This window comes from Dinoponera quadriceps, unplaced genomic scaffold (assembly GCF_001313825.1).
Source record: "Dinoponera quadriceps isolate SergipeBrazil2010 unplaced genomic scaffold, ASM131382v1 scaffold115, whole genome shotgun sequence".
NCBI classification, from domain to species: Eukaryota; Metazoa; Arthropoda; class Insecta; order Hymenoptera; family Formicidae; genus Dinoponera; species Dinoponera quadriceps.
Window position 1 is genome coordinate 1,619,358 of NW_014554511.1, and position 23,949 is coordinate 1,643,306.

At 42.6% G+C, this 23,949-nt stretch overlaps 2 protein-coding genes across 2 annotated transcripts; both read left to right on the forward strand.

The window, feature by feature from the left end:
- The first annotated feature begins 901 nt into the window (after positions 1-901).
- LOC106751707 (CCR4-NOT transcription complex subunit 7) lies at positions 902-6,423 on the forward strand. The gene is made up of 7 exons (XM_014632734.1): positions 902-1,079; positions 1,634-1,741; positions 2,708-2,893; positions 2,993-3,149; positions 3,338-3,614; positions 4,746-4,886; positions 4,975-6,423. The coding sequence occupies exons 2-7, from the start codon at positions 1,726-1,728 to the stop codon at positions 5,104-5,106; spliced, it is 909 nt and encodes a 302-aa protein (XP_014488220.1). The 5' UTR covers positions 902-1,079; positions 1,634-1,725; the 3' UTR covers positions 5,107-6,423.
- A 1,769-nt stretch (positions 6,424-8,192) lies between these two features.
- On the forward strand, positions 8,193-22,772 carry LOC106751642 (protein mesh). Its single transcript, XM_014632606.1, has 14 exons — positions 8,193-8,619; positions 9,480-9,721; positions 10,219-10,406; positions 10,476-10,791; positions 12,158-12,326; positions 12,651-12,914; positions 13,687-13,880; positions 14,726-14,871; positions 14,961-15,242; positions 16,491-16,960; positions 17,985-18,259; positions 18,661-19,087; positions 20,255-20,437; positions 21,280-22,772. The coding sequence occupies exons 1-14, from the start codon at positions 8,193-8,195 to the stop codon at positions 21,720-21,722; spliced, it is 4,026 nt and encodes a 1,341-aa protein (XP_014488092.1). The 3' UTR covers positions 21,723-22,772.
- Positions 22,773-23,949: the final 1,177 nt, after the last annotated feature.

Sequence of the window (23,949 nt, forward strand, 5' to 3'; positions counted from 1 at the left end):
TGATTGGTCAGATTTCAATTCAACCTCAATCTCTAATCCATAGTCTGATACGGGCTTTACATTTATTCTCCAACACGTAAACGTAAGCAATGCGTGAACTTAAAGCAGGGTCTACAATGAGAATTTAAGGCGTGAGATTTCAGAAATTCACCAATCATGATTGATTTTTCTCGTATAATTCGACTGTGATTAGTCAATTTCTTAAGGCTTACAGCTTAAGCCATTTATTGTAGACCGGGATTAAAACGAAGTCTTCATGAGAATTTAAACTCTAAACCTTAAAAAATTGGCCAATCACAGTCGATTATTCTCCTCACATTCGACTGTGATCGGTCAGTTTCTTAAGACTCAGAGCTTAAACTATCTATTGTAGACCAGAATTTAAAACTGGATCAACAATGAGAATTTCAGCTCTAAGCCTCAAGAAATTGACCAATCACGATTGATTATTCGCCTGTAATTCAACTGTGATTGGCTAGTTTCTTAAGACGGAGCTGCAAGCATTTATTGTAGACCGGGATTAAAGCGGGGTCCACAATGAGAATTTAGGCGCAAAATTTAAAAAATTGACCGATCACAGTTCGAGTAATAGAAGAAAAGTCGATTACAATTAGTCAATTTTTCAAATCTTACGCCTTAAATTCTCGTTGTGGACCCCGCTTAAGAAACTTGCAGGATCCAAGGCACGCGTGTGTTCCTTAAATTCCTCGTGTCATCGGGCGATTTTCCAGCGTACAAGGAAAACGAGTAGATCGTGATATCGTCGAGATATCGATAACGGATATAGCCTCACCTGTGGCGGGTATGGTCGGTAACGGAGGGAAGGTGCGCGACGGTCGATCGTCATCATCGACGAGAATAGCGCCAGTTGTTAGTTACCGGCGATCGCAGCGCCGCGGTGTACTTCGTGGTCGCGCGTACAAGGTTGACTTCGCGCACCGAAGTCGTTTGAACCGTTCACGCTGCGACGGTGAATCGTGGGGATTTCGGGGACGAGTGGCTCGCAGCAACCTCGATTAATTCGTCGCACACACGCACGGAGTGAGACCTCGCGCGGGCCGAAGACGTCACAATCGAAGGTACAATTCGCCGTAGTGAACTCGAGACTCGACGTATCCGCTTATCCCGTACACTTAACCTCTCACGCTCGGACGAAAGACAGACTCGACGAGCGACGAATCGCGCGGCCCTACGTCGCTCCGTCGTCGGCGACCTCGCTCGCGCGTTCCTCCGTCAACTCATCCGACGTCGCCCTGCGACTTTACGCGACGTTCACTGTGATGAATCCCCGTTGTTTACCCGCGACTCATAACCTGCCTCTGAGAATTTCAGGCGTGAGATTTAAGATACTGACCAATCATAATTGATTTTTCTCCTATAATCCGATTATGATTGGTCAATTTCGCAAAGCTCGCAGCTTAAAGCATCTGTGGACCAGGACTGACGTAGATAGTCCGACTCTGACAACTGGCTGTTTCTCTATCTGTCTCTCTCTCTCTCTCCTCTCTCTAAGACACAGTTTTAACACCGGATTTATAAATCGCAGCTCAGAGTCACCTTTGACCGATGATACTCGTGAACTCGACGTTTCGCCGGTTTTCCCACCCAATGATTGTACTTTGATACTTTATAGTGATATGAAGAAGGAAGGACCGTAACCGGGGAGGCCGTGATTCGAAGATAAGAGTAGCTTCCCGGGGAACACACAGGGATATATCTGGCCAAATGCCTTCAGCTACTGGTGCGTAAGATGTAAACGATCTATGTATTATATATATATATATATATTTCTCTCTCTCTCTCTCTCTGCTTGCGAGAGACACAAGACACATGTAACAATGCTCTGTGTGAATAAAAGCTGTTGCGCAATAGAAATGATTCATTGTCGATACGGATGAAAAGTCGTGCATGCGAGAATATGTGTCGGTTGAGTCAGACATTGAACGATATTAGGAACACTGAAGGTGAGAGACGCACAGGTGCGCCCAGTTAGTGAGTAAGGGGAGTGAAACTCCCTTACTTATCGAGGAAAGTAAAGAGACGACGAAAGCATAAGACAGGTTTTCCAAGTGAAAATACCGTAAAGGGAAATATTAGAAGAAATGTACTGTGAAGGATTCGTCGATATGAGAGAAGTGTGCTTTATTGTAGAATTTACAAAGCGCCATTAGGAGGCGCAGTTCAAAGATCCGATATGTTTGGAAGTGTTAAACCAGTTGAGATTCACGTAAACTTTGTAAACGAGGAAGCCGCTTTTTTACCACCCAAGTGTGAAATACACGAAGTTATGTCTGTAAAGTTTCTAAAGTGTGTCTAAAGTGTCTTCTCTCTCTCTCTTAATTAAAGCGGGGTCTGCAGTGAGAATTTAAGGTGTAAGATTTGAGAAGTCGACCAATCACGATTGGCTTTTCTCCAGTAATTCGAGCGTGATTGGTCAATTTCTCAAGTCTCACACTTTAAATTCTTATTGTAGACCCCGTTTAAAAGAGACTTCCATGTTCTCGATATTCTTATATCCGTGAACCACGACGATAAGTTAGCAAAGTTCCAAAATTTTCAGCCTGTCGCAGATTTTCCATATCGCGTCAAGTGTCAATTCAATACCTCACATAAGACGATTAAGATAAATATATGTAAGGTTCATTGAAATCTCAACTATCTTCTGTGTTTAAACAGCGTGTATTATTTAATTGCGAAACGTTCTCAGGCGGGACCAACCCAATAGGGCAGCAGAAGGGCGGGGCGACTCTGCCCAGTAACGAAGAATGCGGAATCCGAGATGTGTGGGGCCACAATTTGGAGGAGGAATTTCGCACAATCCGCCAAGTCGTGCAGCAATATCAGTATGTTGCGATGGATACGGAGTTCCCTGGTGTTGTAGCCAGGCCAATCGGTAAGGCCGGACGTGACGTTTGGAGAACTCCGATTGGACGTCACCCTCGCAAAGGTCTACGGGGATTGTGATATTTTTTTTTTCTTTGTTATTTGTCAGGTGAATTTAGGACTAACGCCGATTACCAATATCAGCTCTTACGTTGCAATGTAGATCTTTTACGGATAATTCAACTTGGTCTTACATTCCTTGACGATTCGGGGAATACACCGGGCGGCTACACGACCTGGCAGTTTAATTTTAAATTTAACTTACAGTAAGTTTGCGTATCGTTGATGTTCAACATATATTTTGCGTGTTATGTAACGATGACGAAGAGAACGAACTTCTAACTATGCACACACACACACACACACACACACACACACACACGTATTTAACATTTTTTTAACTTTTTTTTTCCGCAATTTTGGTAATATGATGTGTACATTTTGTTGTTGCTAGTGAAGACATGTATGCACAGGATAGTATAGACATGCTACAGAATAGCGGCATACAGTTCAAGAAGCACGAGGAGGAGGGCATCGACCCCCTGGAATTCGCCGAACTCTTGATGACATCGGGGATCGTTCTTGTCGACGACGTGAAATGGCTGTCCTTTCATTCTGGTTACGATTTCGGTTATTTGTTGAAACTTCTCACGGATCAAAAGCTGCCGCAGGAAGAAAGTGAATTTTTCGAGCTCCTCAGGATATACTTCCCGAAGATATACGATGTAAAAGTGAGCGCAGAATTCTTTATATATGTATGCATATATGATATACAGGGTGTCCCGCATCGTTCTCTCGGTTTCTATGGTGTGCAACAGCTGTCATATACTTGTAGACACCCTGTATACGAGGTCTGGCTATTAAATAACGAGACTGCGCGCGCAGAAGTCGTCCTAGAGGGGAAGGGGGGGAAACGAATGCAGCGTTGGATAGGTGGAAGTGTCTACTATTCCAGTACGAAACCTCGTTTTTGTCGCTGTAGTAGTATTTTTTCTATAGAGGTTAGAAACGAACGTGTTTTTTTCTCGTGCCGATAACAATGTGTGACGAAAAACACGAGCAACGGATCAATGTGAAATTTCTCGTTAAATTAAAAAGAACTCCGACTGAGTGCTATAACTTGTTGAAAGAGGCCTATGGTGAGAATTCTCTATCTCGTGCGCGTGTCCTCCTGCATCCCCAAGAATGAAAAAAGCAAGGATGTCGAAATCAAAATTTAAAGCCATGCTAATCGTTTTTTTCGACATCAACGGCATCGTGATGACTGAATGGGTTCCAGAGGGTAAAACTGTAAACCAAACTTACTATTTGAAAGTTTTGGCAACACTGCGAGAGCGAGTTCGTAAGAAACGGCCGGAGTTGTGGAAAAACAAGTCGTGGATCTTGCACCAGGACAATGCACCTGCCCATAACGCGCTGTCTGTGAAGCGTTATTTAGCCGCTAGAGGCACTCCAGTGCTCGAACACGCGCCGTACTCGCCTGATTTAGCACCCTGTGACTTTTTCCTGTTTCCAAAGATCAAGTCTGTCTTAAAAGGAACCCGGTTNGGGGTACTTTTAACCCCGTGTGTCAGCTAAGGGTTAAAAGGAACCCGGTTCGAGTCGATGGAAGAGGTGAAGCGAAAGTCGGCGGAGCTCCTAAATACACTTACAAAAGAAGACTTCCAGCATTGCTTTGACCAATGGAAAAAACGAATGGAACAGTGTGTGGCGAGGGGAGGGGAGTACATTGAAGGGGAGCATTCGATTGTAGAATAATTTTTAAAATAAAACTCTTTTTCATAAGCAGTCTCGTTATTTAATAGCCAGATCTCGTAGATATACATATATGAGATATCCATGATATGTTTCACTCTTTTTAGTACTTAATGAAGTCGTGCAAGAATTTGAAAGGTGGCTTGCAAGAAGTGGCGGAACAATTGGAAATTCAAAGAGTGGGCCCTCAGCATCAGGCTGGTTCGGACGCTCTTCTCACTGGCATGGTCTTTTTTAAGATGCGAGAAGTGAGTAATCCTGTTTAACTAAGTGCGATTTGCGAAATAATCGAGTCGCAAAGTCACAGTGATAAATCACCGTTGATTTTTATTCCAGATGTTTTTCGAAGATAATATCGATGATGCGAAATATTGCGGGCACTTGTACGGTTTAGGAACATCATTTGTTGTAAATGGATCCGCTGGTGGATATCTGGACGCAAATGGAGATAATACCTCGACTGCGTAATGTTAAAGGAAAAAATCGTAAGAGAGAGAGAGAGAGAGAGAGAGAGAGAGAGTGAGAGAGAGAGTGAAGGGGGAGGGGAGAGAGAGAGAGAGAAATTATTTCACATTATAAATAAAATGTTATAAAAAAATCTTTTCACTTAGTGATCAAGTGTATGGTTCATATTCGCGATATTACATTGACATTATTGCTGTAGTTTTTCACATAACATACAATTTAGACACATCTCTTTCAGATCTACGCGTCCATCTTTTTTTTCTTCTTTTTTATTCTTTTGAATCCGCAATTTCTTTTGTAGATTTCTTCTGTGATACGTACTACCACGTCGAAAATATATATATATATTTACAACGTCGAACAACATTAAAGGAAAAAAAAAAAGAGAAAAATGTAATATAGATTTTGTTTGTAAACATTTGGACAATATTGATATACAAGATACCATTGCAGTACAAAAATCCCATTTCCCTTACTTTTAAGATCTTCGCTGTATACATATGTCTAAATATGTATACTTATATATACATAAATATGTATGTATATATATCGTATATGTCTCTCGAACGATGCATACAAAAAAAAAGAAACTGCTTAATACCGTGTAACCAAACCGAACGTAATGTGAAATCGAGTGCATTGATTATTCCGGTTCGTCCGCGTTCGCACGGGAGATTTGCCGCCCACCCCCCCTCTTGGTTCGTTCATTCGCAAAATGTAAAGTAAATCGACTCACAATTACGCGTGACTACCGTTAATTACGTTAATTGGGACATTTCTTAAATTTTAAATATTCCACGGTTCAGTTTAATCGCATCAAATCGAATTAATGCATTCGATTGCACATGCTGCATTATGTAGACGTGTCTATCACTGTTGATATGTATATTTATTCTATGATACATTTATAGCGCGATACATTTTAAGCGAGAGAAATTCGTATACATTTTAGAAAATCGAGAGGAAAGGATGCAGTGTTTTTTTTTCCGTTTTTTTTCTTCTTTTAAGTTGGAATCATACGAACCATCTCGATATAAGGATCATACATTTTTATTATACATATAAAAGGATTATCGTGGCGTGGATGATGCATTCGTGTAAAAAAAAAAGAAATATCATAAGCGATATGATTTTAAATACGAGGTATTCTTCTTATAATATTTGCTATATATACCGCACTCGTTTTATTGTAAAACTCGTCCGCAAAGAATAAAGAGAGAAGGATTTTGGTACATTTTCGAACTAATCGTACTAGGAATATCTGCTTTGTAAATAACGGACAGTTGCAAAATTCGAATAAATAATTTGCCTTTGAAAACACACTGACTACGTATATGTACGTATATATTGTGATACGGAATGTTTTTTTTCCTCATAATTCGAGCACTTGCAATGTCTTTTGCTCCTTTTAATGATACGAAAAGAAGATGGAGGAAGAAATTGTTCAATTCCAAGGAGTAGAGTAGAAGTACTTTAATATAACTGAGGATTTCTTTTTTAGATCATATTTTGTGAGATTTCTAGGTCGTCAATATTTTTTTTTTCATCGGGGCGACATATTTTCATCAATGCAATGATATAACATGTAAATAAATAAATTCAACCAGGTACGTAGGTCGACTTTCACATAATCATAAACAAGCCAAAAATCACGTTTTTACAGAAATAAAGAACCGTGTGAAGAATTTATTTATTCGCACTTATATACATGCTTTCTTTTCTACCTCGGAAGGTGCACTTCAAATCAATACCGTTAAGATTCGATGCATTTTATAAAAATGCAATTACGAATACAATAAATGTATGAACGTTTCAGACTTTCGATAAGTTCCGGAGTTATAACGGTACGTACACACCGAATGCTGTCTTGTGTTCTCCCGATGCGATGATATTTTGATAAATTTTGTATTTTTTAAATACCTCTACAAAAAACCCTGAATTTGTTTGAATCAGTTTTTTCCTTTGATTCTTTTTTTCGTATTATCAAAAAAAAGGACGGCGATATTTTAGGTGTTCGGATTATATAGAAGAAATACTTTGTATATACACACACACACACACACACGTACGCATACAAAAGGGTAAAAATTAAGTGCCATAAATTTGTATGGTGAAAAAAGTAACCAATACAAGCATTTTAAGTATAGGAACATACACACACATAAAAGTATATACAGAGTGAGGCAAAGGTATGAAAACTCTGACATGTTTCGAGAACGGCACACTTTAGTAAGAAAATGATTGAGATATTTTAAAGTTTTAGGATTTTGAGGACGGAACTCAATGGTGATCTTGACTTTGATCTTGAGATCGGATTTAAAAGTCATTGGAAGGTCAACTTGTTTTTTTTTTCAACGGAAACCCCTATTTTTGACCTCAGAGATGAAAAGAGCGGACATTTTACGTTCAGGTATGTGGTTGCTGGTTGGGGTCACTCTTACTCTACAGACCGAATCAAATGATCTCGAAGTATTGCGAAATATCTCGAAAACGGCGCATTTTTGCTAAGGACATTGAATCCTGACTTTGACCTTCGTGACCCCCTTCAAGTCATAGCGGAAAGATCCGGCCAACTAAGGCAAGATTGAAGGAATATCCGGCCAACTAAGGCAAGATTGAAGGAAAATCCAGCCAACTAAGGCAAGATCGGAGAAAAATCCGGCCAGCTAAGGCAAGATTGAAGGAAAATCCGGCCAACTAAGGCAAGATCGGAGAAAAATCCGGCCAACTAAGGCAAGATCGCAGAAAGATCACAGAAAATAAAAAATGTATATTTTTTTAATGCATATATTTTGTTATTCGGAAACAAGAGAGATCGGTTTACGGAAGAGGCCGGGAGAGTTTTGTCATATACGCTGTACACGAGAGAGAAACGGATACGCCCTTCTCTCGTAAGTGGGACGCATCCTTACTTTTTCCCGTGGCGTTATAATCAACGTGTAGGAGAGATAATATACCTTATCACGGTGGAACCGATGATATCAGTATCATCGTTATCGCGACTTGTTACCTCTCGAATCTCAGTTCAGTTTCGTCGTGCGTACTACGGTAATTAGATAACTGAAAGGCGCTCCGACGCTCTCGCGAAAATGCCTCGTCGTCGAGCGTCGAAGTTCGATCGCATCTGCACGCTCTCGAAATGGATCGTTTTTCTCGCGTGTCTCCTCTCGTTGACCTCGTCATACGACGAAGTGACCGCTCTCGACAACGAGACGTTCAAAAGTGCGTTCGGCTTGAATTCGGCCGAGTCCATCGAGAACTACAACGCGGAGGGCGAGGAGTCGCTCCACGGAGAGGCGAAAGTGCCTTTGGAGCTCGATGAGTTCGTGGCGGAGAAGACGGATTCCATCCCCGTCGAGGAGGCCGGTGAAGAAAATCTGGCCCGAGTCCGGGCGACAAGCAAAGTCGTTTTCGCGCCGGAGGACAGCGAGGAGCTGGACGGCACGTCCGCGGACGTTCAGACCATCCCCGGTGGTGAGATGACGAAGGAGAAGATCGCGAAATACGTGAAATACGGTGGGTAATCCGTTATCAATATGGGCGTGACTGTGATTTCACAATATGTGACTTCCGGTGACGCGCACGTGTGCTCCGCATGTTGATCTGTCTCTTTTTTTGATCCTCGTTTTGATCCAAACTTGTCTCCCTCGGCATGGTTGCTTTTCGGAGGAAACGGGGATGATCGAAAATAGCCCGTTCGGCGGACGTCGCGCTTGAAATTACCTGTAGAAACAATCCGTATCGGGGCTTATCACGGTGTTTATCAGTTAGACTCACTTTAGCGTGAGTCGAGGATGAATCATTAGATATATCACGAGTCATTTTTGTGCGATGGTGTACGGAATAGTTGACGGACCTACGTGGAATTCACCACGTCGAGTTTCACTCGGCGGAAACTTCGATCGGGAATTCGCTCGACTTTGCGCGATGGAACACACATTTATTTATATATTATCGATAAAAAGAATTTTTGTATATTTCATATTCACACGTACTTTTAAGGTTTCTTCTCAGTCCCGATCTGTAATAGCTTTAAGCTCTAAGCCTTGAGAAATTGACCAATCACAGTCGAACAATAGAAGAAAAATCAATTATGATTAGTTAATTTCTTAAATCTTATACCCTAATTATAGACTTTGCTTCAGTCCTGGCCTGTAAGAGCTTTAAGCTCTAAGAAATTGGCCGATCCCAGGCGTTTATTCTTCTCACAAACGATAATATTTCGACTGTGGTTAGTCAATTTTTTAATGCTTAGAGCTAAATTCTCATTGTCGATCCCGCTTGAAGTTTTCGAATTTCTAACTACGATGATACATTCGTTTCGTTCGGTTGTTTTTAACGAATCTCTTCTCATTGATATTTCGACACACTTGCAGATTCGGACTCACCCGAGGCTTACAGATACGCGCCTCGTCTGGATGACAGTCCGGCCGACTATGGGATAACAGAAACCCGATTGAAAGATATTCGAAAGAAATTCATGTATTGGTACTTTGATAAAGGCGGCGATGATGATAACGGAGATTACCAAACGGCTCTACAGGCGACGACACTGCAGATCCACAAGAATCTGAACTTTCAGCTGCCCTTTTACGGATTTAGGTTTAATTACACAAGAGTATGATCGTATATTCACCACATATTATCATTTATTTTCTCTCACAATACTTCTGTAAACTCCTGTGAAGGAGGCACCGACGAAATTTTTACGCTACTTCGGACGCTCTTAAAAATACTTCGCACCTACTAAAAAGGTCCGAAGATTCATGAAAACCTTCTTACATTCTGCAAATATTCCACAGTAGATCCTACATACCTTATTTTAATGCTAGCTGAAACAACTTATTTTAACGCCAAAACAGCGAAAACGGAATCGTCAGGGTCAGAAAGTAGAAGATTAGTTAAGAAGATTAAAATTAAAATTGGACCTTAAAAGTTCATCATAGGACGAGAATTTCGACTTGTGAGAAACTTCCTTTTCTCCGACGGATACGTCAAATTAAGAGTCGAATTCGCAATTTGGATATTCGGATGTCCGACTGCCTCATTGGTTGAGAGTTTCACGACGGATCGCCGACGAAAAGGATACTTTAACGAGCCACCTGACCGTTTCAGTTAACCGTGAACGGCTACCTGGAGTTCAGCGACCCGCCGGAACACTTCACGCACCCCCTCGTTTTCCCGGTGAAGGATTGGCCGATGAAGAACGATCCGAGCTTCATCGGCATCTTCTTCAGCAAGTGTCGCATAGGCATGAGGAGGGAGACGGACATCGACAAGAGGAAACCGGGGGTTTACTTCAGGTAAGCCCAAGTCGTCGATGTTACGCAAACGCTGACTAAGGGAAATTTACGGTATCGTCGCATCTCAAGGCTCGAGAGGGATCTGCAAGGCAGGACGGATCAGTTCGGCGTGGAGATGCGGGAGCGTCTCATGTGGGACATTCGCGAGGGCGTCGTCGGTTCCGACTCCTTCGTACCGAAGCACGCGATCATCGTCACTTGGAAGAACATGTCCTTCACCGGCGGCATCGACACGGCGCTCTACAGGACCAACACCTTCCAACTGGTGCTGGCCACCGACGAGGTTTATACCTACGCGATGTTCAACTACCTCAATCTGCAATGGTCGAGTCACACGGAGGCGGGAGGCGACACCACTCAAGGCGAGAACGGAGTGCCCGCATATGTGAGTCCATCGCGAGAAGTTTGGCGAAACGATCCCCTGCGATCGAACGAACTTTGTCGTATTCGGTATTCGGGGACCGAAAACCGCGGAGATCGGCGCCGAAATTTTATAAAGCCCGCAGAACCGAAATCGGAACCGTTACATTTTTCCTCGATTCGCTATTTCGGTTCTTATTCGGTAATTTTGAATAATCGTTTGTTTTTTCATTTCGTAATAAAATTCCAGTTCTCACGAGATAGCGGAATATTGAGTAGTTATCGCGACAAATGGAAATAAAGTTTGAGTGTGCGATATTGAACGGAAGAGAATCCTTTTGATGGAAGATTGATGGAAGAAGTAATGTTATGATTTTGGGATAAATAGAAAGAAAATCATTCTGAATTGTATACATTCTAATGGAACCGTGTATATTCTGAGAAAGAATATTCGAAGAATATCGAGATATTCTTCGGATATTCTCAGAATCCATGTAATTTACATGTCCTGTTAAGAAGAGGTTACAAATAACGAGGATAATATTATATATATTCAAAAAAGCTAAGAGCAGAAGATGGAAATGGTGAAGAAATGCCATCTACATCCATGAAGTGATATTATTATTTTTTATAATATATTATTGTACACGTTATATATATTGTGTGTGTATATATATATAATTTATATATATAATTTACATTTATATATATATAATTTATCTACATAATTATATATATTACATCTATATAATTATATATATTATTTATCTATATATAATAATTATTATTATCTATATATAAATATATATAAATATATATATATATATATATATAATTTAAATAATTAAAAATTTCAGTAAGGAAACAAGTTTATAGAATCGGGACTGAAAAAAGCCATAATTTAAACGGTTTATCGAAACTTTCATTGTCCGGAAAACCGAGACCGGAACTTTTATTAAATATTTTCAAAGACCAGAACCGATATTTTCACTCGTTCCGGATCCCTGCTTATATTTTGGTTTAATTCAACTTTATGCAATGTTTCACCTGTTCACATTTGAAGTCATTAAATATTCCTCGATAGAGGACACGCATATAAAAATATTGCCGCGAATAATCCGAGCAACAGGAATTTCCGAAAGATCGCATGGTATCTGTTGTAAATTTTTTCTGTGTTAAAAATGCCTTGCTGGCAAAAATACAACAGGCAACCGGTAGATCACGGTGAAAAAACAAGGATCTGTCGTATACCCTCCGAATCCGAATCGGTTTCTTTCCGAGGAGGAACGGAGGAAAGAAGCGGTTTTTCAAAACCGCACCTTCAGAGATTTACGTTGCCCGGAGAAATTCGCTAAACTGAATTTATCGTTGAAAATCGGCTCGGTCGCCAGGTTGGTTTCAACGCCGGGAACGGTACTCAGAGCTACGAGTACAAGCCTTACTCGCAAATGACGACGGTGCGGGACTTGACGCACCGAGGCTGGGCGAACGGGTTCCCGGGTCGGCACATCTTCAGGATAGATGAGAACATAATGCTCGGCAACTGCAACAAGGACATCTGTAAGAATGCGAAATGTTCTTAAGGCAACTGTCCTTGTTTGGTGACGTCGAAAGCGGGAAAACGACGCGTGTCGGGAATCCTTGCGTTGTGCGTCCAAACAAGAAGATGTACTCGCGATATGACATTTGTGATCGATTCGGTACACCCGTAAAATGTTCATCCACTCGAACGATCGATAAACAGCCAAATCAATTCGTCAAGTATTCTTGACATATCTCGCTTCTGACGTCGTCAGGCAAGTTGCAGCGACGTCCGAGAGCCTCAATGAAACACGCTCGGTGTTGATAGCCCGTTGATCTTTTTTCTCAAAATGCGTTGCGCAGCCGGAGCACACATACTGCTGGTATTCGCCCCGGAGAGCGGGAATATGCTGGGGGGCACCATCGTCAACATCACCGGGCCGTGCTTCAACGAGACCCAGAAGATACTGTGCAATTTCCAAGGTACCAACGTGGTGGGCACGGTGGTGGACAGGAATCGCGCGATTTGCGTGCAGCCGCGCCTGCAGTACGAGGGCTACATCGATCTGATAGTCAGCATCGCTAACATCAACGATAATAACAGGTGGAAAGGAAGATACTTCGTCGGTAAGACATCTCGTATTGATATAAGACAAACTCGACGATGATATCCGATGAGTTCTGCGTCAATTTCGTCAACTACTCAGTGAACAGCGTTCGATTCAGATGATTTCAGATTCATCTAGATGAAGATGAGACGAACGTTCGTCCGTTAAGATGAAACATTCATCTTAAATGAGATGAAGATGCCTTTTCTTTTAATTTATCTATATGAAAGATAAGATAACTAGCGCTACTTATCTAGATAATTTTTGAGATATTGTTTTCATGGGAGACTTCATAAAAATTTATAATAAACATTACGTAATGCCTTTGTCCACAACCTTGCTTCAATCATTGGGCAATTTGTTTGCTCAACGTTTGGTCAACGTTAGGCAAGGGTTAACTAAGCAATATGTGCTGCTTGGGTATTCATTCGTTACTATTTTCCCGCTTCCGTAGGGAAGGTCCGTGCACGGGGGAAAAATGTTGCGAGAACAGCAAATTGTTTGTCAATATAGTGACAGCAAGAAAAATTTGTTCGGACAGCAGAAAGATTTGTCAAACAGTATTAATTGCTATTTGCTAGATATATGGGCAGTAAAATAATTTGGTTACGCCGACTGAATTATAATGCTGTCGCAACGTTTTGCTGCAACATTTGCAGCAACATTATTTTGTCCGTGTAAAAAATGTTTTTTACCGTCATTCAACAAACAATTTGCTGTTCCAGTAAGACTCGTTGCCTCCGTTATGACGACGAGACGTTGCGTGAAACTTTTTTACGTTTTCTCTTCAGAAACTCCAGCCACGGCGGCGATGAAGATCATCTTCGACAACGATGCCATTCACGAGAAGGATCCGGCGGAAATTAAAATCACGTGGGACGCGTACAATTTGACCAGCAATTTCGGGGCGGGCGTTCAGATCTCGCTTTGGGGATACCGGGAGACGAAAACGACGCCCGAATTCGAGTACATCACAGTACTGGAGGTTCGTACTGGGCTTGTATCCGATACGTGTGTGATAAAACGACGAGATTAGAGGCCAGGAAACTGTAACGAAATTTTACAAAGCCTATAGAACAGGAAATCGGAACCGTTACATCTGTTTCGGCTTGCGATTCTTATCGGTATCACTATTTCGGTTCTTATTCCGTGATTTGAAATGATCGTTTTTATTTCATAATGAAATTTTAGTTCTCACGAAGAAGCAGAATATTGATTGGTCATCGCGACAAATAGAAAATAAACAAGCATACGATATTGAACGGAAGAGGATTGATAGGAGAAGTAATATGTTACGATTTTGGAATAAATAAGAAGAAGTAATATGTCATTTTGGGATAAAATAGAAAGACGATCACCCCGAATTGTACAAATTACTCTAACAGAACGTGTATATTCTGAGGAAGCTCGGAGAGTATCGAAATACTCTCCGGATATTCTCGGGATCCACGTAATTTACACGTTCCGTTAGGAAGAGATTACAAATAATGAGGATAATATTATGTAACTGAAAAAGTTAAGAGCAGAAGGTGGAGATTGTGAAGAAACGCCATCTACATCGAGGAAGATATTATTATTTTTTATACCATATTATATCATCGTATACGTTATATATAAATCAAATTTAAGTCAATAAAAATGTCGGCAAGGAAACAAGTTTGAAGAACCGGAACGGAAGAAAACCGCGATTCAAACGGTTCACCGATACTTTCATTGTCCAGAAAACCGAAACCCTTTATTAAATATCTTAATGGACCGGAACCGACCGTTTTCATTCGGTCCTCGGATAAAGTAAGGCCAAATTAAATCAGTGCTACGCGCGTGTTGCAGAAATCGCACACCAATACCGGCAGCTACGTCATCAAGCCGGCGAGATATCGGGAGCAGTACAATCCTTATCATCAGGACATGGTCTTCGGCTTCTTGCAGATCAATCTGACCGAGCCGCATTTGTACTCGGGACTCTCGATATCGCCGTAAGTTTTCACAAAAGAATCTATCCTCCGAACGACTATCCTTTCCCCGTCCCGGACGACAAAAGGCTTCGAACGATTTCCATTTTCAGGAGCTTGTGGAGCAGACCGATTCCGCTGGGCTGGTACTTCGGCCCGCAGTGGGAACGAACGCACGGCCCCAAGTGGCCGCAGAAACTCTGCGACAATTGGATCATGAACGACAGATACCTGAAGAATTTCGCCGCCGAGATAGCGATATGTCCCTGCACTCTCGAGCAGGCTGTGAACGACAAAGGCCGCTTCCTCCCAGACCTCGACTGCGATAAGGACACGAATAAAGTCTGCTTCTACAACGAGAAGGCGCAACACTGCGTGAAGACCGGCGCGCCCAAGTGAGCGATTCATCTTTATTCTTTTTATATTAGATAAATCGGAAAGTTCCGTCCGTTTTTTTTTTTGCAAAAAGTATGGTTTTATTTAAGAAACAAAATGAAAAACTATATCAATCAAAATATTGGGCACTGTTAGCGATGAGTTTTTCCCATCTTTCGGGCAGCAAGCGAATTCCGCGGCGAAAGAACGACTCATCTTTGGAGGTTATCCAGTCAGAGACCCATTTTTCAACGTCTTCGTAAGAATTGAAGCGTTCTTCAGCAAGTGCGTGTGCCATCGACCGAAACAAGCGGTAGTCGGAAGGGGCACAGTCTGGTGAATAAGCCGCATGGGGTAGCACTTCCCAGCGAAGTGCTTCTAACGTTTCCTTGACAAGTTTTGTGACGCAAGGACGAGCGTTGTCATGAAGCAGAATCACTTTATGCTGTCTCGTTTCATATTCTGGTCATCTTTCGTGCAATGCTCGGCTCAAACGGATAATTTGTTCTCGGTAGAGATGCCAAGTGACCATTTGATGAGATTTCAGTAGCTCATGATAAACCACACCCTTCTGATCCCACCAAATATAGAGCATTGCCTTCTTTCCGTGGATATTCCGCTTTGGTGTCGATATTGAAAATTGGCCGGGATTGCAAATAGTTTTTCGATGTTTGGAGTTGACAAAATATATCCATTTTTCATCCTCAGTGATGATACGATGCAAAAACCCCTTTTTTTTGTTGCCTAGCAAGCAGAATTTTGCAGATGGTTCTTCGCCTTTCAATGTCTCTTGGCTTCAGTTCACATAGGACCCATTTTCCTCCCTTGTAGACTTTTCCTAAGGCTTTCAAACGATCGGAAATGATAGATTGAGTACAAGTAAATGTTTCTGCATGTTGTTTTCGCGTTTGATAAGGGTCTTCAACCTCCAATGCCTGTGATTCTTCTTTCTTTCGACGATCTCCGACTCCGATGCTTTTATACGCAAAATGAAACTAGAAGAATAGATTTACGTTGAAAAAAAGGCACATAGTTCCATTAAAAACGAAATCGAATTCAACTTTGAAGTAACCTTTGAAAAAGTACTTCGACGACGTAAAACAATATTATAATCCTCCGCTCCCTCGAAACCCACGCGACTTTTATTTCGAACTTATTTCCTCGCAAAATTAACGTCTTCCGAGGAATAAAAACGGGTCGTTTCAAACGAATACCGAAATACAATAGCAAAAGGAAAAAAAGGCAAACTGTGTGTTCGCACTTTCCAGCATGGACGGCTCGGAGCAGCAATGTTGCTACGATCACGACGGCTTTTTGATGCTGACCTACGACCGAGTAGAGGGTTCGAGGCCGCATCGCTCCCACAATCTGGGCTACACGCCGTGGAACGAGGCGAACAAGATACCGACTCTTTCGCACTGGTACCACGACGTCTCGCCTTGGTACACGTGTTGCAACTGGCAGGAGGAGCACTCGGTCGGTTGCGAGACCTTCCGATTCGAGAGGAGGCCGTCGCAGGACTGCATCGCTTATCAGGCACCCGGGGTGGCGACCGTGTTCGGCGACCCCCACTTCGTCACGTTCGACGGCCTCGAGTACACGTTCAACGGCAAAGGCGAATTCGTGCTGCTGAAAGTGAATCACATACGCGACAAGCTCGACGTGCAGGGCAGATTCGAGCAGCTACCCAACAACGCCTACGGACAGGTGATGGCGACGCACCTCACCGCGGTCGCGGGTGAGCTTCTGTTATTATTATTATTATTATTAGTCAATTTTCCGTGAGGATCACTTAACAACGCAAAGATATTTGATATCAATTATTTTGGATGGTTCTAAGCTATTTTTTTTGGGGGGGGGGGGGTTGCAATAACGAGCGAAGGGTTGAAAATGGAATACCGTTCGACATATACAGGGTGAGTCAGTTAAAGTGCGTATATCTCGGAAACGAAGGATTTTACAGAACGATGTTTCATACAAAAGTTGTTTGATTTCGAGGGATGCATAAGATGGCACGACTGGTTTGACCTTTGACAGCCCTTTGAAGGTCACATGAAGGTCATCTTTAAATTTCCTCAACGGAAGTTCCTACTTCTTATTGCGTATTTTTGTAGCTTACCTCGAGGATTCTTCGAAACAGTATGATAAAATATTTTTGTATTAAAAACTTTTCGAGTTCACCGGCCAAGTAACAGCTGTAGCTTCTTAGTCGATCTCTCTGAATTCCTTGGGATGGAATCTCACTCGAGGAAAATGAAAAATGCCAGTGTTTTCACTCGATGGTGAAAATACCGCCACTCGCAATCGCAAGGGTGAATGTTTCGCTCAAGCTTACAGCGAATTCTGACTTTACACGAGCGAATGTTTCAATTAATTGCGGCCAATATGTTCTCGAGACGATGGAACACATTAGGATTATTGCTCATTTTCGAATGAAAATTTTCGAGTGAAGTTTCGCCCCGAGAAATTGAGAGAGACAAGGTCGATTGTATTTTATCGACGAGCAACTTGTTTCCATCGAGTATAATGAAATCTCTCTTGACTCAAAACTCGGGACGATCTTTTCAGTCGACTCAATGTTATACAGGCATGTGAAAAAAATTGGACCTCTCACAAGTATCAATTTTGGTCCGACTTTCAACAAACATCGATTGAATTTATTCAATTTATCCAATTTTCAGACTTGAGCCTAATTTGAGAGGAGTCCTTTAAATATCAGTGTTATTGTCAGTTGATTGATGTGATCTGTCTTATCTGTGCAGTGAGAGGCAATAACACGGCGACTATCGAGGTCCGCTTGAGGCCAAAACACGCGCAATGGAGGTATCGGCTCGATGTCCTCGCGAACGAGAAAAAAGTGTACTTTGACAGGCCGGCTTTGAAATTCCAACACTTCCCCGGTGTCGTTGTTTACACTCCAACGTACATCTTGAATCAGAGCGAGGTCATCATCATGTTTGACACCGGCGCCGGCCTGGAGGTCGTGGAGAACGAAGGATTCTTGTCCTTGCGAACGTTCCTGCCTTGGACGTACATGGTAAGTGACATATGCCACTCATATTATTATTATTTGCTCTTTATTTCTATTATTAACGATAATAAATTAATATAAAATTATCAGAGGTGGTATTCCACAAGCGATCACTAGAATTCGCCATCTAATAGATATTAAGAGTAATAGATATTAGATAATAGATTAATATCTATTATCATAATACCTATAAGAACCATAATATCACTTTCTCCTGTAATAGTACCTTAATTATTAATAATGATGATATATCATTAAGTTATCAATACCCTAATTAAAAATTATTAATAAAATATTAAACGATTAAATTATTAATATTACATTTCAATTATTAATAACGATACAATAATATTTAATATCATTAAGAGTCGGAAATATAGAAGAGATTCCCTTTCTCCGTTGTATAGAATAAAACTAGGGGCCTGTTCGGCAATTGGAACTTCGACATTACGGACGATTTGACGACTCCGAATGGATACCAACTGCCGGTAAATAGCGTGAATAATTCGGAGACCATTCATAAGGATTTCGCAATTCACTGGATACTGGAAGATAACGCGAACGAGCTCACGGGGGAAGCTTTATTCGCCAGAAACTACGGCAGATTGGCCAGTTTCTACTCGAATCGCAGCTTCGTGCCGGAATACCGGAAGTATCCTAAAGAGATACTTCCGATAAATCGCACGATCGACGTGCAACGGGCGGAAGATTTGTGCGGCGAGTCGTATCAGTGCCAGTACGACTACGTGATGACCTTGAATCGGGATCTGGCGCACTTCACCAGGAATTATTACGACACTTACACGAAAATCCGAGCGACGAACAGCAGAGAAGGTAAAGTAGAGACAGCTGATATCTCTACGTGTCGACTCGCAGGTCTAACCGTTCGCGAACGGAAGCGACACTTAGGATGACTTGCACGAAACACTTTTAATTCATCCGATCGATGATTTCAAATCGTTATTCGTCAACTATCATTTGCTTTATCTAGCTAATATATAATAGAGAACAGAGAGAAATTGCTAACTTTTCAATTGTCGAGTCCTACACCGTGTAACGTTAATTCGAGTTAGTAACAAGCGTAGTTGGTGAGCTCTTGCACTTATCCGGGGCATATTTTTACCTTCAAGAGCGCAACTATGATCGTTACTAAACCGGATTAACGTTGCCGTACAACAGGATACTCATTGTTCGACGACGACCCGCGTAGACAATTTCTCGGGGTCCAATTAGGATCGAGTCTGATTTCCCAAACTGATTGTGGATTCTTGACTAATTTACGCAGCTTCTGGTTGGAAATATAACGTTTCGAACGTACGATTCGAAGGCCGGTATTTATAGTCGGATCTCACATAGAAGACCGTCTTAAATTTATCTCCAGACGGTGCACAGCTTGTTTCATTCGCTACGAAACGTCCAAGAATAAACTCAAGTCGGTTTTATGTATAAGATTCGACTGTGAACGACCGGTCTAAGTGGGAAACGTAAACGGATCTTGCTTGGTTATCCCTGTGTAAGATGCTTCTGTTTTCTCCGCCGAATTAGTCCGCACTTATCGAACTTGAAAGAAGACAGATATACGGTTGAGACTTGATGGAAGAGAATGAGGGGAGAAACTAGCGGAAGCTGATACAGCTAATTCAACGAAGAAACAGACTTAATCTGGGATTCCTAACTGGTGGTCATAAATGTCGGCCCACAGAAGGCATTTTAAGCCTTAAGTCGAATATGAAGAGAATCACTAACTGTGATTGGTCAATTTCTTATGGCTTAAAACATCCATTGTGGATCGACACTAACGGAAGTGACCCGTTCTGAAACAGTTTCGGGCCTTCCAATCAGTACCTATGTTGTACACGGGAAAATCGGGGGAAATTTCTGCGCGGGAAGTTAGAAAATTGGAAATTGGTGTCGGCAATCGTCATCTGTCTATTCAATTGGAATCCCTAACGAAAGTTGGATCCACAATGCTACATCGTGCGTGACATTCGATTTTTCAAGTGATATCCTGCGGCGTGCTGGAGACACCACGATTCGGGCGCAAGAACAATTTCAAGTTTGTCCCGGGGACGAAGATCACATTCGAGTGCAACCAGGGCTTCATACTCGTCGGCGATCAGCGACGGGTGTGCACGCCTGAGGGCCGCTGGGACGTGCCGATTTACGGATACACCGAGTGCCTTCGTGAGTATTTCTTTCCGACTTTATTCATTTCCCACCGAACTGCGATCCCACCTCTGTGTCTGCTTAACGGTCTTAAACGAAGGTCGAAAGATGGAGCGAGGTGCGTGGAGGAAGTATTAGCTAAATTGGAAAGTTCCGTCCGTTTTTTTTTTTTTGCAAAAAGTATGGTTTTATTTAAGAAACAAAATGAAAAAGTACATCGATCAAAATATTGTCCATCGTTAGCGATGACTTCTTCTCATCTTTCGGGCAGCAAGCGAATTCTGCGGCGAAAGAATGAGTCATCTTTGGAGGCTATCCAGTCAGATACCCATTTTTCGACGTCTTCATAAGAATTGAAGCGTTTCTCAGCAAGTACGTGCGCCATCGACCGATGGACGGAACTTTCCGATTTACCTAATATTAAACGGCAAACGCGCAGTTAGCGTCGCCAGTTAACCTCGAGAGAGAGAGAGTCGGAGCAATTCCATCTGCTTGCTTTAAAAGTTAAATCGAGTCTAAACTCATGCCCGAACAATTAATCAGCGAGAGCTCGCTGTCTCTTTTGTGTGCCGAGGGGGTTTGCGGAATCTCTGAGAAGCAACGTCGATTGATTTAGCTCTCTTTCTCTCTCGCACTATCTGCTCATCTCTTCTTCCACTTCTTATTTCTATAGCATTTCCCATCTCACTTCACCATTGTTTTCCCTTCCTTCAATTTGCCCCTCTCTCTCTCTCTCTCTCTCTCTCTCTCTCTGTCTTTCTCTTTTTCCCTCTTTCTCTGTTTCTCTCTTGTCGATAGGACTTTCCGATCGATTCCGTGCTCTCCGTGACTTTTCATGCGTATTGTACACACAAATATAGGTCATGTTGAGTACGCTCAGCGTACGGCATGGACGACAATGGGGATTATTAGCGCTGTGTTAGTGCCGGTGGTGGGCTGCATCGCCGGCGGTTATCTTTACGCGCGAAAGAAAGGGTCGAGGAGCAGCTCGACGAAGTCGTGGCGCTATACTGACCGCATCGACAATGATTCGACATTGTCGAAGCAGACCGTGCCGCTGAAGCCGTACGATAGGGCGGTCTCGCCGATCAGCGACTCGAGCACGACCGACACTAGTAGCACGAAGAAGCATCGCCGTAGCTACGACGGGGTGTACCGCACCCACGAGCCCCTGCCGAACAGGCCGGACGTCGATTTCGAGGAGAAGGAGTGGGACCTGAAAGTGCCCAATTCGCCGACCGAGTCGGACAGCACCGACTCGATGAGAAAAACAGCGAGTCTGTCGAAAGAGAGCGACGTCTAAGTCACCGCCAGCGAAGTCGCTCGACTCGCGCGCCCCCGCGCGGAGGGATTCGTTACTGTGGATTCTTGTTAGTGCGCGTGCGCCCATGACACGGGTGTATCTCGATTCCCGATTTCTAAGCACGTCCGACACGCGCAGAGGCACGCCGGGACTTGTGTACTTCCCGCCTTTCTTTCTTTTAGATTTTTATGTCGATATAATTTTCATTGGACTATATTTGGACTATTTTCTTTTCTAGTATCTCAGGGATAGGTGGATATAAGAGAATCGTCGAAATGCACATTTTGTTAACTGCAAAGGTATTATAAATAACCGCATTGAAAGAAAAATGCCTGTTTTTTTTAGACGAAATACATTTTCCAGCGACTTTTTCAAAATTTAGGTGTTGAAATTTAGATATAGAGTATTTTGAGGTCGCGAATGACGAATCTGATGTCGGAATTGGAAGATTTCAAAATCAAAGATGGCGGACCGAAATTGCGGGAAATCAAGTGATTCTCTTCAAATATAGCACATAGAGGGTTTTCGGATCGCCGGTTACGGATCGGAGAGATCGAAACAATACCATCTACAACTTAGACAAAATCTTGCTTATGTCAAGTCTGAAGTGATTCGGCTGATTCGCTGCAATTTCGGTCCTCCGTATTGGATCCGCCATGTTAGATTGAAAAAATCCTTGAATTCAGACCTCAGATTCGCGATCGGCGACCTGGGAAACCCCCCAAATTCGACGGGAAATAAGCGGGAGGAAAAATGTGCTTCAAAGGGTCGAAGGGGTATCGAGTACCGATTAAGTCGATTGCGAGAACGACCGAACGTCCGGTAACGCGGAAAGAGAGAGGAGCAACGGAGAGAAACACGGGCCATTCGGGGACACACGAGGAGATTTCGCGTATCATTACGAGATACTTGGTGTTACTTTAAGCGGATCAAATTTCACCGTCATATGTAAATAGAAGATGCCGCTGTTCTTGCTGTGGAATAGAAATAGTATGCAGTATTATTTGTATTTAGACTAGACGCATTGTCGCCATTGTTATTGGTATAAATTCGATCGGTCGGCCGGTGTGTAACGAATTGAACGTTCAACCCCCGGTGGCGCGGAGGGACGATTAAACGCAATAACGATGACCATCATTGTAATAGCTTATCCTCGTAACGATGGCCGCAATTTGATTATATATCGCGCATCTTGCTCGCACACATTGTACGTTTGAAGAATGTTTTGATTGAATAAAATTTTCTACACATCAAACTGAACGAGGGAAATTTCTATTCCACACGCATGCACAGAGAAAAAAACATATTTGTAGTGATGCAGAAACCCTTCATGTTCATTGCGTTGCAGAACGCAGCATTAGAATGGAATGGAAATTTGCCACCCGGTGTTACTGTGAATTCTTTCTCTTCCCGCGTCCCCCCCCCCCCCCCCCTTCCCGCTTGAAAGTCTCGCTTATATTATTATTAATATATATCGCAATTTCGCTCGGAGCGCGATGGATTATCGGAGATGAATTATCGGATTCGAATCGACGACGGATTTGCAGCCGATTACACGTCCGATTGCACGGGGCTTTCGATACGTAGTTTCGCCGGGAAAAATCCGTCATCGTCGATTTAACGTGTGAAATTAATATTATTCCGTTTCACGCACACAGGCCAACAGGAATACAGTTCACGGCAGGCGGGCATCACGACCGGTATAATTCTTGCGTGTCTGGTGCCGATTTTGCTGGTAATTATTTGCGTCGGGCACAAAGTTCTCAAGAACCGTAGGGAGGAACGGGAGCACGAGGAAGCTCTGACAAGGTATCTGAATTTTACCCGCTCGATCCCCCCTCCGAGAATGTCTTCGCCCTGAAGAGGAATTGAGGAGATGATCAAAACGAATGTACGCGCGTGTGTTGCAGAACGCGAGTGGCGGAGCTGCAGCGGCTGCGGAAGATCGGCGACGAGGACGAGCCGATGCCTTACGCGAGCAAAGCCACGGAAATCCACTGATCCGAACTTCCGGCGAACTCTCGGACTGCCGGACCTACCGCCATCTTTTATATTACCTCACTCCCCCAAACCATCCCGTCCCTCCACGCAATTCTCATATCGTATTATTTACTTATTACTTGCCCCCGTCCGCAATATCATCTTTCATTTTCTTGAACTTATTTAAATATATTTTTACGAAAGAAGAAAGTGGATAGATATAGAGGGTGTATTTTATTTTGTTTTG

Bases quoted from the DNA above. Each gene is read 5' to 3' on its own strand.
- LOC106751707 (XM_014632734.1), top strand. The intron at 3,150-3,337 runs GTAAGTTTGCGT...TGTTGTTGCTAG, and splicing joins AATTTTAAATTTAACTTACA to TGAAGACATGTATGCACAGG. The intron at 4,887-4,974 runs GTGAGTAATCCT...TTTTTATTCCAG, and splicing joins TCTTTTTTAAGATGCGAGAA to ATGTTTTTCGAAGATAATAT.
- LOC106751642 (XM_014632606.1), top strand. From the start codon at position 8,193: ATGCCTCGTCGTCGAGCGTCGAAGTTCGATCGCATCTGCACGCTCTCG. The intron at 10,407-10,475 runs GTAAGCCCAAGT...TCGCATCTCAAG, and splicing joins AAACCGGGGGTTTACTTCAG to GCTCGAGAGGGATCTGCAAG. The intron at 13,881-14,725 runs GTTCGTACTGGG...CGCGTGTTGCAG, and splicing joins AGTACATCACAGTACTGGAG to AAATCGCACACCAATACCGG.